Below are 21,559 nucleotides of genomic sequence, written 5' to 3'. Positions count from 1 at the left end.
ATAACGTGAACGAGTACAAATGGGTCTCGTACCTTGTGAGGAAGAGGAAGAGGAAAAGGTTACTAAGGAACAGTATATATAGAGGGAAAAAAAAAAAAAAAAAAAAAAAATATAGTAGCATAAAGATTAGGAAGTACAAAGGTTGGGATGCATATGTTGAGGTAATAGAGATTTGGTGAATAGACAAATTGAAGAGATTCGTTAAGAATACATTCTCGTGTTTTTTCCTCTCCATGAATGAGATAATTTTATAGCTACCAGGAAAAATACTAGTCTTTTATTTCTTCTTCATTATACCTACTTGATATTGAATATTTTTTCAAAATTTACACAAATTTTCGAATTTTAAAAATTTTAAGAGTATGGAAAAATACCATATCTTAAAAGCAGTGGTTAAGTCCAACCATATTTTCCATACGCCCAAAGTAGTATTCTTCACAGCTAAACATTTATCTTTTTTTATTTTAAACTTCTTACAACAGTATCATTATTATTACATTTTTGAGAATTTATACAACTTGAAAAAGTCTTTATAATTGTGCGATTTCTAGCACATGTTATGTGTAGAGCACTTAAATATAAGGAAACACAATAAAAAAAAAAAAAAAAAAAAAAAAAACATACAGACGTACATATGTACATACTTTGCATATATATATATATATATATATATATATATATATATTATATATATATATAATATATACTATACACACTTGCAACTACGTTGCACTTAAAACGATAGTGCTAATTTCGAGATTTTTTTTTGCAAAATTTTATTTTTTCATTTTTCCAAGAGAATAAAATAAAAAAAAACAACAAACAAAAAAACAACAACAAAAAAACAACAACAAAAAAACAACAAAAAAAAAACAACAAAAAAAAAAGTACCTTCAGAACAAATTAGCAAATAAATTAACATAGCAGACAATTAACATGTACTTTTGCTGCTACGATCTTTTGCGTATATACCCAAGTGCACACACATATATACACATATACACATACATATATACATATATATATATACAAATACTATATACACATATATATGTACATGTACGGACATACATGTGTTCTTTTTATGGGAAGTAACTTTACTGTAGTAGTTTCACAAAAACAAAACTGTAGATGATCTAATGGACGACTTTATAAACGGGGATAGAGAATTAAAACAAAAAGCATGGAATCTTCATTTTGCCAACAGAAGAACGAATAATAAACTTAAATTAACGAAAAAGAAAAATAAGAAATACGTGGTTAAATGGGTTAAGGTCTGAAATGCATGATGTGGAGTCTTCATATAGCTTGTGTGTGTGTGAATATGCGCCTGCATATGTACATGCAAATGTAAATGTAAATGCATGTGTATGTGTGTATGTATGCACTTATGTATGCAAGTACGTATGCACGTATGTATGCACGTATGTATGCACGTATGTATGCAAGTATGTATGCAAGTATGTATGCACGTATGTATGCAAGTATGTATGCACGTATGTATGCACGTATGCGTGTATTGTGTATATGCATAAATATCACTCCTCATACTTTAGCAAAAAGACAAAGAGGAGCTATTCGAAAGATGGACGAAAACTACAGTTCCAAATGAGGTTTCGAATTTTTTTTTTTTTTTCCTTATTTTTTCCCCTTCTATACATATCTAGAGAAGGTTAATTATATCATGGTAAATTCTTTTTGTTAATGATCTCTTTTGTTAGAAATACAACTCAGAAGATAATCAAATGGAGAGTGTAAAAATTAACAGAGAAAGGTAAACATTTTTGTTAATCCTCATTTGTGAAAATACATGAAAAAAAACAAATTTTGCCGTGATTGAATTATAAATAAATTATGTTTTTGAAAGAGAAAAGAAAAAAAAAAAAAAAAAAAAAAGAACATATATAAGTATAAGCACATACATAAACCCACACATAAACACATACATAGACATATACATAAACACGCATACGCATATGTGTGCAATCCCATTACGCTCCATTTATATTGTTTCTATGAACACCCAAATTAGCTTGCCAGACATAGATATATACCCCGAAACAAAACAAACTAGAAGAAGCTACAGATTAAATTTACAGAACATTCTTAATGTAAATGCTTCCAAGAAGAACTATATAGACCCCTCTAGCGACTTGTACCAAAAAAAAAAAAAAAAAAAAAAAAATTTAAGTGAACAATTAATGAGCATATATATAACATATGCCCCTCCATTTTGAATTATATTAAACTTAGTTCATTTGAAGAAGAAGAAGAGGATAAAAAGGAGAACAAAACGGAGGGCAAAAAAGAAGACAATGATTAACCGTATAAAGGCATGTTCACTTTACGCTTGTATTTATCCGGCGCATCTCATTTTTCTTTTCATTTTTTTTTTAGTTTATCTTTTTTTCCTTATTTTTCTCTTTTCCTTCAGTGCCTTATTCCTTTACTTGTCCTTTTGGAATAAGTACATACGGGAACAAAAAAAATTTTTTTGCATAAAAAAGACTTTTTACGCATCATTTAATTTTTTAAAATAAATAAATTCATATGTTGTATTATTCTACTGTTCTATAAATGTTCTTCCTATATGATCATACAAACATTCAACAACGACGAAAAATGCTGTAATTGCATAAGTTAGTTTGAATGAAAAAATTGGGATTAACCTAAAAGAAATTACAATTAGATTTTCATACCTCTTTGAATTTTATTATGATGTGTAAAACTTTCACTTCGGAAAATTGTTCTCCTAAGCGGGCATACATACATACATACATACATACATACATACATACATACATACATACATACATACATACATACATACATACATACATACATACATACATACATACATACATACATACATACATACATACATACATACATACATACATACATACATACATACATACATACATACATACATACATATATATACATGTACGCATACATGTAATTGCGCGTGTATTTTCGTTTTTTAAATAGTTCAAACGGCTGTGAATATTTCTTGCACAAAAAAAAGGAAAAAAATAAAAATATGTTTCGAATAATAATAGCTAATTTTTTTTGTAAATAGGATGGTTAATAAAACAAGAGCAGGATATATCTTAATTTAAAAAAAATAAAATAAAGTACATATACATAAATACATAAAAACTTACATACATATATATATATGTACATATGTATAGACTGTGCAACTGTACATGTATTTACACGTTTCAAAAGCATAAAAAACGCACTTTTTAAATTTATTATTTTTATATTAAGAAAAAAAAAAAAAAATGGAAAAATACGGAAAAATAAGGAAAAAAAAGGAATTAAAAGGCAAAGCAAAGGTACATGCAAAAATCGAAACACTCAGATATTTGAACATATAAAAGTGGGAAAATATGAAAATGTAAAATTTTATAAAAAAACTGTTTAATCAAATGAGTATTGATTTAAAAAAAATTTTTTTTCCCTCTCCTTATCTCTCTTCTCTACCCTTCTTAATTATATTTTTTTTTTTTTTTTTATTATAATTATGCCCCTTCTCAATTTTTAAAATGAAAACTTTAAAAAGGCTGAGCTAATGAATCTACATTTATGTTGTTACTTAGTATTGGCATAAACATGTACATGATAGTGCATATACATAAAAGGATATACATATGCATGTATAAATAAACAAATACATATGTATATTTATGTATATAAATATAGTATTATGTGTATATAAGCATCCGTGTATATCTATATATAAACCCGGATGGACATAAGAATTAAAACATTCAATAACAAAAACATAAAAACAAAACTTTTTGATGCATTCATAGATTTCTAATTAAAAAAAGAATACATATAAGGTACGCCCGTAATGTATATATATGTATGTGTGCATATAATATATACGTATGTGTGCATATATATATATATATATATACGTATGTGTGCATATATATATATACATATGTGTGCATATATACATATATATACGTACGTTTGTATGTATATACATATATACTCATAAACACATACACATCTCTTGGCATGAATAATTCAGGCTATTGCATAATTTTTTTTTTATGCTTTATATGAACGTTGTTCGATTAAGAATTTATAATATATTTAAACATTTCACCCCAATATTAGGGAATATAAAAATAAATAATATATAAAAAAAGAAAAAAAAAAAAAAGGTAAAAGGTAAAAACTAATAATATATAAAAGCATTTAAAATGGGGGAGGAGAGAAAATAAAATATGAAGAAATGCTTTATATTGACTTAAAAATAGTGTTCGTATGGGTACACGTGCACACACAACTACGTGTGCAGGCGTAAATATAAGCATACGCATACATATAATCAGTATATAATTACATATATATATATATATATATATATATATGTGTATGTGTGTAGATACATTTATGCATACACTTATGTATACAGATATTTTCTTTCCAACTTGTGCTGGAATTAAAAATAAAACTAATAGGCACTCAAACCCATGTTGCATAATAAAAAATAAAAAAAAATAATGAGGAGGGGGAAAAGGCATAAATGAATAAATGCACGAATGAACAAATGCACGAATGCACGAATGCACGAATGCACGAATGCACGAATGCACGAATATATAAATAAACGAATTAATGACTGAATTAAAAAAATATATTAACAGTTGCATACCTGCGCACCTAATACATCGATATGCAAGCATGGTATGCTGTATAAGGGTGATAAGCACTAAAGCCGTAAGAAGGCTTTTGTCTTTTTTTTTAAAAAAAAAAAAAAAAATTATGTAAAATTTTTACTCATTATTAATTTTTTCCATAACATATTTACAAATTCATCAGACTGTAACGTTTCTTTAATTACGTTATGTATGGTGTTCCTATTTAAGGTTATACATTTATTTTTGTTGTCTTCCACACAGTTATCATTGTTAGTATGATGGTTATCACTGTTATTACAGTTACTACTGTTATTACAGTTACTACTGTTGTTACAATTACTACTGTTATTACCTCTGTCAATACTGCTGTTATTACCTCTGTCATTACTGCTGTTATTTCCATAGACATTACTGCTGTTATTTCCACAGACATTACTGCTGTTATATTTTGCCAATGCACTGTTTTGTTCATGTTCTGTAATATGCTTACCCTCCGCATAATTGATGGTGCTATTGTTCTTCAAAAAGTTACACGGGTTTTCAAAAACATCATTTTTATTATCATTATTATTATTATTATTATTATTATTCCTATTATTATTTTTATTATTATTATTTTTATTATTATTATTTTTATTATTATTATTTTTATTATTATTATTATTATTACTATTATTATTATTATTATTACTACTATTATTATTATTATTATTATTGCTATTATTATTATTATTATTAATATTACTATTATTATTATTATTATTACCATGGCTGTAGTCATTACCGTAGTTGTTACTGCGAACATAACTGTTGTTATTATTAATGAAAATGCTGCTGCTATTATTATTGTAATATTTTTTTTCATTGTTTTCAATTTCATTCTGCATCTTTAATAAGACATCATACGAATCGGTATTATATGAACTAAGAATATTTCTTTCTAAATTCTCATGTGCATTGCTAAAGTTATTATGAATCGCATTAGGACCCGGGTGGATGTTCATTTTGCCTGATTTTATCTTAATGATGTCTACCATGGAGTTTGTCATATTTTTCTCTTCTTCATACGTATTATTACTCATCATCATTTCTATATCCTTACTATGCAAACTTTCGACTGAATTACTTTGGCACAACTGTTTTTCATTGTACTTTCTTTCCATCTGCTGGTAGTTCGTTGCTAACTCGTTATTGCCATCCTGTTTCCCCTTAGAGTAACTGTATGCCTTATTATTACTGTAATTATTATTATTATTGTAATTATTATTATTATTATTGTAATTATTATTATTATTATTGTAATTATTATTATTATTGTAATTATAATTATTATTATTATTGTAATTATAATTATTATTATTATTGTAATTATTATTATTATTATTAATGTTCTTATTACTAGTGCTTACGGTACTGCTTACGTTACTGTTCTTATAATTACTACTATAATTTGCGCTCTCCCTTCTTTGCACGCTCGCTTTGATAGGGCCATTACAATCGTTCGCACCACCAACAATGCCAGCGTTATTTATGTAATGATTTGCACCACAACATCCTACTGCTCCTGTTCCTGCTCCTGATTCTATAACGGTGCCTCCAACAACGCTGCTACTATGAATATTCTTCTTTTTTTTCTTTTTTTTCTTTTCCTCATCCTCTTCTTTAAAATCATTATTCTTACTTAACCCTAATAAACTCATAATGGCTTCACCCCCCGATTTTGCGCTAATGTCCTTATATGAAAAATTGCTCTTTTCTTCTGCTACGGCATTTTTAACTATACCACCAATTGAATTATTTCTATGACTATTTTCATAATAATCATCATTGGAAAAAAAATTCTTACCCTGCTGATCCTTTTCCTGTTCTAATGACAAACCCTTAATTAGGTAGAGCAAATTCTTCCCCGCCTTATCACCATATTCTAAATGGTTTTCTTGATTTAATCTTTTTAAGTAATCGTTGTTACTTACATTTTCCATTTCATCCAATGTTTTCTTCTTAATATGTACAACACCGTTACCATTATCTTCATCATTACCACCACAGCCATCTCCATTATCATTGACGCTGATACTAACGTTGTGCACATTTTTCATGTAGCTTTCGTAGGCGTCCACGTTGCTACTGTTGTTGCTCATATTGTTACAGCTACCTACACTTTTACCACCATTTACATCGCGCTGCTTATCCGCTTTGAACTCAGAATTATGTTCGTGCTCAGTCTTTGTACTGTCTGTTATTAGAGGAGCTATCTTTTTTGACTTGCTCTTCTTTTGCATGTTATTATTATCATTTTCTTCGTTACCTCTAATTTTGGTAAGGACTCTCTCTCCCCTCGTTTCACTAATAATTCCACCGTAATTCCTTATAATATTGTTTTTACTATTTATTCCAATATGCCCATCGTTACAGCTGTAATCATCTACCTCATTGTTACTACCCTTATGCAAATCCTCGTCCTTCTTCTCATAATGAGTACTAACATTATTAAAAGAATCATCATCTATTTTTTCTATTCCTATGGACGATGAGGAACAACACTCTTTAACAACATTACCACAACTTTTTGATAATATTAAATTTACACTTTTTGTATAATCAATATGCATATTTCTATTCATGCAATTATTATCTGCATTAGTAGTAGGAATACCATTAGTAGTAGGAATACCATTACCAGCAGTAATACCATTACCAGTAGTAATACCAATACCACTACTACTATTAATGTTTTTTCTATTTTCTACACGAGCCTTTTCAACTAGCTTTTTTAACACGCTATATATTTTTTCCTTCTCCTCAGTACTGTAAAACCATAAACTGTAAATACTTTTTGACTTCTTTTCTTCATTTATGGTTCTATAAAATATGTAATTTTGATCTGTTGATAAATTTATGTTTGAATTAATATCTTGTAATAAATGGTTTTCATTTTTTTTATTTGTTATAATTAATCTATATGTAGGTGTTATGGATCTCCTGACAATGTACAGGAATCCTTCAACATCTGCCCTTGTCCATTTTAATTCATCTTCTTTCATTTTATAAACAGTAACAAAACATGATTTCATAATTATCTCAGTAATGTATATGTCTATACTCTTTAACATTTTAAAACATATTTTTTCTCTCAAAAGACTCATTTCTTCATTTAGTTTATCATCTTCGTCATTTTTTTCACTTCCTCCTACATTATTGCCACTAACATTGCTATTGTTTGTTTTACCTACGTATATTTCTTTGTGTTCCTCTATATACTCCTCTTTGTGATCCTCTTTATACTTATTCCCCCCTACATCTTTTATTATTTTGTTAGGTATGCTTACAGAATTATGGATAGACGACAAGTTATTCCTACCATCTATGGCTGATGAAGTATGAACAGCCTTACTTCCACTACCGTTATTATTGTTACTCTTACTACTATTATTGGTAATGCTGTTATTGGTAATGCTGTTATTGGTAATGCTGTTATTGGTAATGCTACCTTTAAATTTATTTTTGTATTCGTAAACTTTTTTTTGGTGATACGAATTGTAGTCATATAAATACGAATTTTTATTATTGTATTTTAAATTATGTGTGTAGCAGTTGTTGGCACTTGTGCTGTTCGCATGACCATGTGCAGGATTGTTGCTGTTACTGTTGTTAAAGCTGTTACTATTGTTAAGGCTGTTACTATTGTTAAGGTTGTTACTATTGTTAAGGCTGTTACTGCTGTTATGACCTTTACTGCTATCATTATTATTACCATGGTTTTTATTAGTACTACTAATGTTCGCGTTTTTGTTACTGTTATTATTGCTGTTTCCATTGGCATTTCCACTACTACAACCAACACTTCCGCCATTCCCACCATCCTCCGCCCTATAGCTACTCTTCAAATCGCTATTGGCATGATTCCCTATGGCCTTATTAGAAACCTTTTGCTCATTGAAATTATATGAACCGTTCATATCATAACGGTTCACACGACTTTTCAACTTACCGTAATTTGTGGACATGTTACTTTTCTTTTTCATTTTTTGTCAAAAAACTTAAATAAACAAAATGGAGTATATATATATAAACAACATGAAATAACTATCTATCTATATATATCTATATTTATATATCTATATCTATCTATATATACACATACACATAAACATACAAAAATAAAAAAAAGCATATAACATATAACAGATATGTAAACTATATCGTGTCTGTTATAATGCCATATACATTTAACGTTAAATGATACTCTAATGGAATAAAAAACTTAAATGGACATGCATACACAAATGGGTACATATATACGCAAATTCATACATAAATATGTAATTAAAAGTACAAGATATTAAATATATACATATATATATATATATATATATACAATGAGCATTTATAAGCTATAGTGTTATACTTATTAATTATAAAACTCTTTTGGATAGATTAAAAAATATTAATATATATTCAAAAAAATAGGATGAAAAAAAAAGGTAAAATACGTAAAATGGATGAGCAGGTGAAAAATGAAAAGATGAAAAATAAAAAAGTGAAAAATAAACAAGTGAATGATGAAAAACATGAAAAACAACATAACAGTTCAAATTAAAATGTCCATCAATTTAAAAAAAATAAAAGAAAGCAAAAAAAATAAGCATATATGAATAATGTAAATATTAACATAATGAAAAAACTACAGTAAAATTTCAAAGAAAGTATTGTATTTTACCTTTCAATAAAAAAAAATGACAAAAAAAAAAAAAAAAAATTTCTAATATATAATATTCTCAAGGGCCCATTTAAATTGTATTATATAAAATACATATGTATGTATATACATATAAATATTTATATATGATTATTATACATAATTGTTCGCATTTACGTTTTACATACAAAATAATATATACAATGTTATATATATAAGTATGTACATATGTTCGTATTTACGTATGTTTGTACGTACATATTTTCGTATGTACGCATAATAACATACATTATTGAAAAACCTAAAAATTCACAAATTAACAAACATGCATATAAAATGTAACAAAAATAAACCAAAAAGGAAGTAAAGAAAAATGAATGATACTAGAATACAATATACACAAAGAGTAGTAAATTAAAAATAAGTATTGAACAGCATTTTTAAGCATCTATTTGTGCTTAGATGTTACATATATGTACATTATATATATTATGTTATTTTATTTTATTATAATACTGTTTTATTATATTATCATTTTACTATATTATCATTTTACTGTATTACCATTTTACTATGATACTGTTTTACTGTATTATCATTTTACTGTATTATCATTTTACTGTATTATCATTTTACTGTATTATCATTTTATTGTATTATCATTTTATTGTATTATCATTTTACTATATTATCATTTTACTATATTATCATTTTACTGTATTACCATTTTACTGTATTACCATTTTACTGTATTACCATTTTACTATATTACAATTTTACTATTTTACTATATTACTATATTACTATATTACTATATTACTATTTTACTATATTACTATATTACTATTTTAATATATTACTATTTTTTTTTTTTCCTTTTGTATGCACAAATCAATTGAGCTACAGAATTTATGTATATGGGTATGGGAAAAAAAAAAAATGCAATTTTAAAATAGCTAATAAAAAAAAAAAAAAAGTTAAAATAAATTCATAATTATATAAGATAAATACACGTAAACGTAAACGTAAAAAAATATAAAAAAAAAGAAATGTGATGGTATATAAAAGAAAACAATTAGAATGAAACAAGAACAAAGGGCTCGACCATTTATTTAAGTATTTGTTTCATATAGCTGCGAATTTCACTTGATTTTAATTCATTATGAATAACATCATATGAGTAATAACGCATTAAGTATATTCCGTATGATATTCATACGGTTGTAAAATAAAATAAGGTTACTTGCTAAAATGTTTGAGAAATTGCTTTTCTTCAAACAACTGTTTGTTTTATTGCTGGACGTTCGTTTATGTTAACATGAATATACATATATATATATATATATATATATATATATATATAATATATAATATATAGTACATAAAAAAATATATATGTATACGTATGTAGGTATAAATACCTATGTATATGCATATTTTTATTAACACAAAAAATTCTATGCTATATTCTTTAAGCTATCTTCTAAATAAATTTATTAATACAAGGTTTTATCAAATCATTTTTAATATGTAATTAAAGCTAATACACATGAAGTTCGTTCTCTATATTTACGATTCTCTCTTAAATTAAAAAAAAAAAAAAACCTATATATATATATATATATATATATATTTATTTATTTATTTATACGTAAGTAAGCATTTATAATAATAAATATTATTTTGCAGGAAAACACAAAACATACATTTTTCATAACAAAAAATAAAATAAAAATTGCATGGAATGGAAATTTATAACTAGGACTTAGATATTTTCATAAAAGATAAAAGAATAAAAATTAATTTCATTTTTGTATCTTTGTATATTATAAATATATGAAATAATTGACCTTGAGAAATAGCAAAATGTAAATATATATAATACATATATATTATGTATATGTATATATGTGCTATAGTTTTTTTTCCTTTTTTTTTTTTTTTTTTTTTTTTTTATTATTAGCGAATTTAAAATTGCATTTTTTTTTTTTTTTTTTTTTTAATGTTTACACACAGACAGGGTTACATATACATAGATAAAGAAAATGAACCTAGTGAAATATAAAAGGTTTATTTTTATATATAATAAAAGAGATAAAATTTACATTTGCTTATTTATTGTCCTCATGATATAAATAATTTTTACGGAAAAATATATTATATAAAATTATAGTTTATATATTGTGGGGGAGGGTCCCTATTTTTATGAAAATTAAAAAGCTAATAAAAATAGTATGATGAAGTAATATGATACTTTTTTATGAACAAATTTATCTTGACACATTGATAGTGCAGAAATATGGTCAATTTACTGCAGAAATATGGTCAATTTACTGCAGAAATATGGTCAATTTACTGCAGAAATATGGTCAATTAAGGCTTATGACACCTTAACATTTTATAATTATAACTACATAAACAGGTATATTATTCTAGAGTATATTTTTTTGTCCTTTCTTTTTTTATTACTTTGCTCCTTAACGCATTCATAAATTTTTAGAGTCATCTGCAAATGCTATACACGCGATCTAGCTACACAAATGTAAAGGAGAAAAAAAAAAAAAAAATTACAACTTCAATGTTGACTGTTAATACAAAATGTATTACAACCTTAACCGCTCATAAAAAAAAAAAAAAAAAAAAGCACAACCTCATCTCATTAAAATAAAAATCCTAAACAATTATAAAAATAATCAACAGCCGTTTTGTTGCGACGAATAACAAATTTCGACGTGAATAAAAAAAAAAAACAATATACATACATACATATGTACGTATGTACGTATGTATATATGTATGCATTTATGTGTGTATATATGTATGCATTTATGTGTGTATATATGTATGCATTTATGTGTGTATATATGTATGCATTTATGTGGGTATATATGTATGCATTTATGTATGTATATATGTATATATGTATGCATTTATGCGTGTATATATATATATACGTATACATGTATGTATGCATATATATATATATTTATACATTTATATATACATAAATATGTATATATATTTATACATTTATATATACATAAATATGTATATATATTTATACATTTATATATACATAAATATGTATAATGAATTGCAAAAAAAGAAACGGCACACTCGAAAAAATAGTTCGGGCTTAATCGGCTTTAATGGTATATTGGACTGTTCAGACGACATGCTTATACGAACAGTACGTAACTATACATACATACACACATACATACATGCTTCCACTTATGAACACGCTGTCGATAATAACCCACCCCTTCGTATGGTATTAACATCTTTTCGTCTTTCTTCCTTTTTCACATACTCATAAGCATACACATACATAAAAAATTGCAACGCCTTTTTCAATTTTAAAATAATTACAAAAGGATTTTTTTTTTAAATTAACACCATGTTATTTTAAAAATTCTATGGGGAAAAAAAAAAAAAGAAAAAAGAAAAGAAAAAAAAGAAAAAAGAAAAGAAAAGAAAAAAAAAAAGAAAAGAAAAGAAAAAAAAGAAAAAAGAAAAAAGAAAAGAAAAAAAAGAAAAAAGAAAAAAGAAAAGAAAAAAAAGAAAAAAGAAAAAAAAGAAAAAAGAAAAAAGAAAAGAAAAAACAAAGAAAAAAGAAAAAAGAAAAAAGAAAAAAAGAGAAAAAAGGAAAAGCTTGCGAAATTCCCACGCCTTGCAGTAACTTCCGTTTTCCTTTACCAAAGTTAAATAAATAATGAAATAGTGGTATAAGGCAGTAGTGCGCTAGTGCAATAATACAGTATTGTAACTAAGGTGGGCGAGAAAATAAAAAAATTGGGGCGCACGAAAAGATACGTTAACACGATAACATGCAAACATGTGAACATAGCAGTATGCAAATTATGAATAGCTTTACTTTTTCCATCGTTCTCTCCCCAGGAATTAAAAGATTTCATTTTTCTTTTACAATCTGTCATATATAAATGAAAAAATGCATCTCGAAAATCTATTCAAAACGGTACACAAAACAGTACACTCAACACCACACGCAACTCTACACACAACGATACACACAATCCTTCGTACGACGCTTCACAAAATTGAGAAGGATAATACTGTTTATAACCTTTCTTTCTCTATATAAGCACTTCCTCCTCGGCTTAACATGGACCACTAGCATACAAAGAAGTGCATCGTCATCAAATAAATATGTACCTCTTTTAAATATATGTTATAGAAAGAGAAGGAAAGCGTTCCCTCACATTTCACATGTAGGAGTAGTATTTTTTAAAAAAATATTACCTAGACAAAAAAATTATTTTTGCCTAAACAACTACAATGAATGCAATAACTGCAATGAATGCAATAAACGTAGTGGTAGAAGAAGGAAAAATATACTTCACTTCATATCATTGAAAAATGTTGTAAAGGAAAAGAAAAGACAAACTAAAAATGCATTTTATAATATAAGAAAAAATATAAAGAAATATGAGGCTTTCCCTTTGTACAGTCAAGAAAAAGAGGGTTCACAAAATAATATCAATATAAAGCCGCTAAACCGTTTTAGTGATGAAAAGGAAAGAACTGACGTGAGTAAAAGGAACGAAACGGGAGAAAAAAGCGAAACAGGAAGAATCGAAAGTAACGATGATGATGATGATGGTAGTAATGCTGATAATGAGAATGGCGATAATAATGAGAATGACCATCATAATGATAATGATAATGAGAATGGCGATAATAATGAGAATTACTATGATGACTCCGAAGGGACAAGTACAAGGCACTTCTTAACCGAAACAAAGTATTACAAAAGAAGCAAATATTCGAAGGCTGGTTATATGAAGGAAAAAAAAAGTTACAACTATACACCAGGGAAGGAAGAAAATCATTCTTTTGACGATTTCATAAATAGCGAAACTAGAAAATCGTATACAGAATCGAAAGAAGAATTGATAAGGTATGATATAAAAAAGAGTTTAGATGAAGCAACTGTTAGTCTTCCAGATTTATTATACAGAAATTATTATTCTGATAGGAACAGATCAAATGATTTAGATTTATTACACGAAAAAGACAAGAAGGGTATACAAATAAAAGGGAATATTGTAGAACCTAATACTACATGTCAAATAAAGCAACAAGGAAAGGATAAGAGATCAGAAGGAAATAGCAAAATATCAATTATGAGTGAATATACAGTTATAGGAGAGATAGTAGGGGTACATGGACTCTTAGGGTGGTTAAAAGTAGTAAGTTTTACAACCTTTAATGATATAAGATTTAAAAAGAATTGCTATCGATACCTTATTATTAATAATAATCCAAATCCATTACCAATTAAAATAGTTGATATAAAAGAATCGTTAAAAGTAGGTTTTCTTTATATTAAACTGGAAGATATTAATTCCAGAACAGATGGACTGAAATTAAAAAATTGTTTAATATGTGATGATAAAAGAAATTTTCCGGATATTGAAGAAAATCAATACATATCTACAGATTTACTAAATTTTGACATTTATATTTTTAATGATTTCACTAATACATGTATTGGAAAAGTTTTTACCTTCTTATCGAAGTATGACTATATATGTCGTAAATCGATGCAAGAAATTTCAGATGATCTTATAAAAATCCAGCTCAACAAGAATATTCCTTTACAAAGGGTTTTTCATATCATAAATGCTTCAAAGGTGAATGTCGCACCTGTCTCGGTCAGCAGTATGGCTAGTAATACGTCCAACAGTATGTCTAGCACTATGTCCAGCAGTATGACCAACAACTCGACTGATATCCATCCGACCAAGAACCTCAACCCCATCAGAGTGTTGATTAATCGGAAAAATTTTGATCTTTACCAGCACGAAGACAGAAGCTGTGATACAGAGAGTAACGACCCGAGTGAACGAATAAAGGACGACAAAAATTACTACGATTCGTTAGACAACTTTGATGGTTGCTCTTATAAAAAAATATACAAATGTGAATTTTGCGATGATATTTATGATAATGTATCGGATGCGAGTAAGCACGAAAGTACTCACTTTCAAACGGATGAAGAGATGTTGTACAATGCGTCCCAGTTGGGTAATGACAAAGAGAAAATTTACGAAGTCACACAGAAAGATGCCAAAAGGGTTAAAAACGTTGACTAGTAAGAAGAAGAAAAAAAAAAAAAAAAAAAAAAAAAGCGAGAAAGAAGAGGGGAAAATGTTGAAAATAGTTGACCCAATAGTTGGCCCAGAATTCTGCATAACAGTCAGCACGTGAGGACTAACTCTTTGTGCACACACACTAATCATTTACGCGTTTTATAGTACAAACACTTGCATAGATCATAATGTCTGTATTGTAAGCATATAGTTTATTCCGTCTACTTTTTCTTATACAGTCTGTCATCACTTATATGAACAATTTTTGATTTACCTCGTTCGACTCTCTCTCGTTCGTTCATTTGTACATTTTGCTTCGTTTTATATAATTTGTCCATACTTTATTAAAATTGGCTTTAATTTTATTTAATTTGGCCATATTTTAATAAACTTGGCCATATTTTAATAAACTTGGCCTTATTTTATTTAATTTAGCCATATTTTAATAAACTTGGCCTTATTTTATTTAATTTAGCCTTATTATATTTAATTAGCCTTATTATATTTAATTAGCCTTATTATATTTAATTAGCCTTATTATATTTAATTAGCCTTATTATATTTAATTAGCCTTATTATATTTAATTAGCCTTATTATATTTAATTAGCCTTATTATATTTAATTTTTTTTTTTTTTTCCTTTTTTTTTTCTCTCCCCCCCTCAGCTTCTTCGTCCCAATTGTAAAGGAAAGAACTATAAGATCTGTAAACTACGAGATGAAGAAAATTTACTTAAACATATCTACTGTTTTTCTATTGGACAAACAAAAGTAGCTACGACATATGGAATCACCTGCCTACATGTTTTTATTATTAGTTTGTCTACATTTTTGTAAGGAGGAGAAGCCTTCAAAAAAAAAAAAAAAAAAAGACTATCTCAAAAATGCACCATTTCCGTATCATTAAAATTAAGCATGTACATATTATAGGCACTTCAAGCTAAACAATATTTTTTGCAGTACTCTCATAAACAACCCATAGTTACAGTTTGTTTTTGTAACATGTAATATGTTGTAGTACAAACAAAAAAGAAAAAAAAAAAAAAATATAATATAATAAAGTAAAATAGAACAAAATTGAGCAAGCTCTTATAACATTTTTTTTTTTTCTTTCCTCTTCTGCATTTTGTTCACAAAACGGTGTAACATGCGACTATTTTTTTTTTTTGTTTTTTTTATTTTTTTTATTTTTTACTTCCCTTAATCATGTATTTTACTTCATGCATTTTTTTATATATTTATGAGTTTTCCCTTTTATAAACAGTAAAAAATTAGATCTGTTCTGGATTTAGTTATGATTTATTTTTTCATGCTTTATTTTGTCATGTTTTATTTTGTCATGTTTTATTTTATTTTAATTCGAATTTTTTCAATAAGCCAAAATTGGCGCATATATTTATACACACATATATAAATAAGCATATAAGCATATAATTATATAAGTCTGTAAGTGTGTAAGTATGTACACTTGACAGAATATTCCTAGAACTGCTTCTTTATTTCGAAGAATGATGTTAGTTGCTAAAGATGAAAAATTATCACTTAGTGTTCGTCGTAGTGTTCCTTTGTGTCTTCCTCTTCAATCGAATAAACAATGGTACGAAAAATAGTAGCAAAGTACATGCAAAATATATACAAAGTAGTCTCAAAATAATTACAAAATCTCTCGAAAAAAAAAAAAAATGAGCCAAATTTTTATATTATATTATGAACGTGTTATGAATATTGCACTTGGGCGATGGTACAATAGGATAAAATGTTGTTATGAATAATGAACCTTGTAATTTTTCCCAATTTGCATATGTGAGCCTATTTGCTATATCTGCATTCGCACAGTGCCTTATATTTTTGTGTTTCATCTTTGAAGGCGAGCTGCTCTCCATGGATACGATAAACAACCTAATGAAAAAGGGGCATGTGATAGAGGACAACAAAAATTTTACAAATTTTTCTTTTTTTTATTTATATAATGCCCTGAGGTGTACATTAACACAACAAGTGTTTGAATCTTATGAAGACGAAAAATATGAACGCGAAATATTTATCATAAAAAATAATTTATTACGTCTGAAGGAGCAAAAGGATAATCGAAATTTGTGGATCTTCTTCGAGTTCCACCTTTTCGACTCGTTGATATCTTCCGTGAGAAAGAAAAGAAAATGCGTATAAGGGTGTTCTCATGGATATGCGCATGCGTATACGCATATATAGATATATATACTAATATATAGATATACATACACATCTATTTGTATATATATATAAATAATATGCACATGTATATGTGTGTGCTCACTTGGGCATCTCCGTGCTGCCATTTCATACCAGTTGGCAGTGATATTTTTTGTTTTGCCCTCTTGCAGATTGAGGAAATAGAAACGCACATGAGAAATTACAGCATAGGACTCATGGAAATGTTTAACGAACTGAAGCTAGCTGACCCCAGATTTAGTAACATGGTAGATCTAACTCTAAACATTTGTGATGATCCCATTTTTGCCGTTGAGGAGGTCAGCATGTATTTAGTCATAGTTCCTTTCCTCCTAGAGAAGCTAGGTGCAAAAAGAAAAAATAAAGCAAATTGTAGCGAAGCAATGCGAAACAGAACAGAATAATCATGCACTCATAATGCACGTGCAATAAACTAACTTCACAACTTTTTATGTCGAATATTCTCAGCAACAACCTGAGAAGGGGGGTCAAACATAACAATATGACATCAGTTTTTCTTTATTTATTTATTATACTTTTTTTGTTATCTTTTTTTTGTTATCTTTTTTTTGTTATCCTTTATTTGTTACACTTTATTTGTTATCCTTTATTTGTTACACTTTATTTGTTACACTTTATTTGTTATCCTTTATTTGTTACACTTTATTTGTTACACTTTATTTGTTATCCTTTATTTGTTACACTTTATTTGTTACACTTTATTTGTTATCCTTTATTTGTTACACTTTATTTGTTACACTTTATTTGTTATCCTTTATTTGTTACACTTTATTTGTTACACTTTATTTGTTATCCTTTATTTGTTACACTTTATTTGTTACACTTTATTTGTTATCCTTTATTTGTTACACTTTATTTGTTATCCTTTATTTGTTACACTTTATTTGTTATCCTTTATTTGTTACACTTTATTTGTTACACTTTATTTGTTACACTTTATTTGTTACACTTTATTTGTTACACTTTATTTGTTATACTTTATTTGTTATATTATATTTATTATTTTTTTTTTTGCCCTACGAGGTCGACCCGCCATTTTGCCCCAATTGTAACTCCCCCCTCACACACCCACAGAAATATCAGCAAAAACCTACACAGATGAAATGAAGCACCTTCTTCGGAAGACGCTAAATTGTTTACACATTTTCATATCGTTAATATGTGAACACAACATAAATATTACAGATATATACAAGAAAGAGGTAAGAATGTTTTTAAAAGTAAAAGAGTCTTTTGATTTTGTTTCACTGAATGAAGACAATATTCTGTCACTGCATGATGAAATATATTTAAAAAATAAATACGGGAATATGTTGATAAAAGATTTATTTTTGTTATTTAAGAAAATTTTTTTTTACGAAATGGACGAAGAAAGATTATATTATTACAATTATATACAAGTAGTACCTATATATGTAAAGACTGAAAAAGGAATATATAAATCGAAAAGTTATAATAGAGAAAAATCATTTTACTCTTTAATAGAGAGTGTATATAAAAAGGAGTTACAAGTTAATGAAGGCATAATTATGATTACTGTATTTAAACAGTATAATATTAAAAATGATGCTAAGAATAATACTAAAACACCTTACTATTTTGACGCAGACATTATATATAAAATAATAATGCATCAAGTTTATAAACCTATATCTCCTACCGCATCCGATATAAATTTCAATTTTTTATATTCCACTAATATAGACAGCTCATTATATAAAACAACAGAAGAAGATATAACTTTAAGTCTTATATTATTAATTGATACTACGCTTAATATAGAAGATCTTTTAGAAAAAATGTATAATTCTATTTTTTCAAATGATATATTCTTAACTAATAAAGAATTAAATAAACAAAGAATAAAAGTAATAGGTTCTTGTATTTATAATCAAAAATCTCAAGCTCCCATTTTTCAAGGTTTCTTTTCTCGTGGTCTTAGTTCCTATATCCTTTTCAAAATTCGTGAATGGTTAAAACCGAACCAAAAGTTAATCTATTTATCGATTGAAAAGGCAGAAGATCATAACCACATTAGGTCGGGGGTCATTGCCGAAAGGATCCTCAACAATCCTCAGCAGCTCTACCAGGTGGTGCTGCTGTTCGAGAGAAACGTAAGTGGATCAAAAAAATAAATATAAACAAAAGTTACAGGAACAGTAACAATAGTAGTATCCGTATAAGGAACAGTAACAACGATGATAACGATGACGATTCTGCGCTATTTTTGACTAACGTGAAGTGCATCTTATCTGTTATCTATTGCTTGTTTTATGTTTCCTCAGTTTTTTCACTGATTTATTTTTTGTCTCAAATATGTGGTCTCTCGTTAATTCACATGATAATTTTAAGCGGATGAATTGAATAGCACTACTGCTTTATTTATATATTCATTTATGTATTCATTTATGTATTCATTTATGTATTCATTTATTCATTCATTTATTCATTCATTTATTCATTCATTTATTTATTCATTTATTCATTCATTTATTCATTCATTTATTCATTCATTTATTCATTCATTTATTCATTCATTTATTCATTCATTTATTCATTCATTTATTCATTCATTTATTCATTCATTTATTCATTCATTTATTCATTCATTTATTCATTCATTTATTCATTCATTTATTCATTCATTTATTCATTCATTTATTCATTCATTTATTCATTTATATATTCATTCATTTATGCATTTAATTATTCATTCATTTATTCATTTATATATTCATTCATTTATTCATTTTTGTATTTATTTTGTTTTATTTTTCCGCCGATCCGCTATATCCTTGTTCTGTTACATATACAACGACCCCTTCACCAACTTGCGCATATTTTGGATACTTCTTAGGTGTTATTATATATTTTTTTTCTTTTTTCCAGGCCATTATCAAATTTGACAAGTTTGAACAAAGCGATGAGTGTGATATGTGCTTAGTAGGGTACAAAGGACTGTACACATTGTACTTATGTATTTTTATACCTACTACTGTGAGTTTGATTATTTGTTATTTCTTATATAAAAAAAAGAAAAATACAAAAAAAAATATGGTTGATGTTAAAGCAGATGAACTGACAAACAAAAGGATATCCATTGAGCCAAGTATCGCCCCCCTCAAGATATAATTTTCTTTATTCCTTTTTACGACTAAAATTGAGGTAAATATTTTAGTTAAGTTTTTACGGCAAAAATTCAAATGGTGTAGTAACTTTGATTTATTTCCCAATTTCAAAAATTTCATACATCTTGATATATGTGTCTTACACAAAATTATTGGCACATGTATATTTACTTAATTTTTTTTAAATTAATTTTTTTTCTTTCTTATTTTGCTGCGCATATGGGCATTTACTTTATGCTATGTATAATTGCTCATTTTGTGCTTTGTTAAAATTTTTTAAAACGTATATTTTATACTTCATTTCTGTTTTAACTTTTCTTTTCACATTTACCTTTACCCTCTCCCTCACCTTCGCCTTTAATTTTAACTTTAGCTTTCATTTTTATTTTAATTTCTGTTATAATTATTGTTCTGATTTTTTTTTTTATTTTTTAACGTTACCACTCTGCCATACTGTAACGATATTTCCGTTCTCTTTCATATTCGCATATTCCGAATGGAAATGTGCAAAATTTTGTAAAATTTTGCAAAAATGCCCAAACATAAGTGCTAGAACGTGGAGTTTTAGTGATACCTCTCATACCGCCATAGACTTTTGAATGTTTTATGATAAAGCGATTAGAAGGACATAAAATTCTATGCGCGAAATTTTGTCCATTTGCTATATTATACTGCACTTAAATAAGTTAAAGGTACCTTACCATATCTGACTACTCCA

At 27.0% G+C, this 21,559-nt stretch overlaps 2 protein-coding genes and 1 pseudogene across 3 annotated transcripts; 2 read left to right on the top strand and 1 right to left on the bottom strand.

Annotated features, from left to right (window-relative positions):
• Positions 1-19: 19 nt before the first annotated feature.
• MKS88_003383 (uncharacterized protein) lies at positions 20-2,323 on the top strand (the record flags this gene model as incomplete). The annotated part of the gene is made up of 7 exons (XM_067216469.1): positions 20-58; positions 360-425; positions 1,110-1,274; positions 1,557-1,613; positions 1,722-1,774; positions 2,033-2,155; positions 2,254-2,323. 7 exons carry the CDS (start codon positions 20-22, stop codon positions 2,321-2,323), a joined length of 573 nt encoding a protein of 190 aa, XP_067073113.1.
• Positions 2,324-4,789: 2,466 nt separating this feature from the next.
• MKS88_003382 (mRNA-decapping enzyme subunit 1) lies at positions 4,790-8,674 on the bottom strand (the record flags this gene model as incomplete). The annotated part of the gene is made up of 1 exon (XM_067216468.1): positions 4,790-8,674. The coding sequence occupies one exon, from the start codon at positions 8,672-8,674 to the stop codon at positions 4,790-4,792; it is 3,885 nt and encodes a 1,294-aa protein (XP_067073112.1).
• A 4,636-nt stretch (positions 8,675-13,310) lies between these two features.
• Positions 13,311-20,845, top strand: MKS88_003381 (annotated as a pseudogene). Its single transcript has 8 exons — positions 13,311-15,484; positions 16,148-16,252; positions 16,989-17,038; positions 17,349-17,623; positions 17,845-18,064; positions 18,788-19,751; positions 19,868-19,949; positions 20,603-20,842. Coding segments are annotated over exons 1-8 (4,110 nt in total).
• Positions 20,846-21,559: the final 714 nt, after the last annotated feature.

Source organism: Plasmodium brasilianum, chromosome 10, assembly GCF_023973825.1.
Source record: "Plasmodium brasilianum strain Bolivian I chromosome 10, whole genome shotgun sequence".
In the NCBI taxonomy this organism is placed as follows: domain Eukaryota; phylum Apicomplexa; class Aconoidasida; order Haemosporida; family Plasmodiidae; genus Plasmodium; species Plasmodium brasilianum.
The sequence above is the reverse complement of the archived record's forward strand: the minus strand, read 5'-3'. Positions and strand labels throughout refer to the sequence as shown.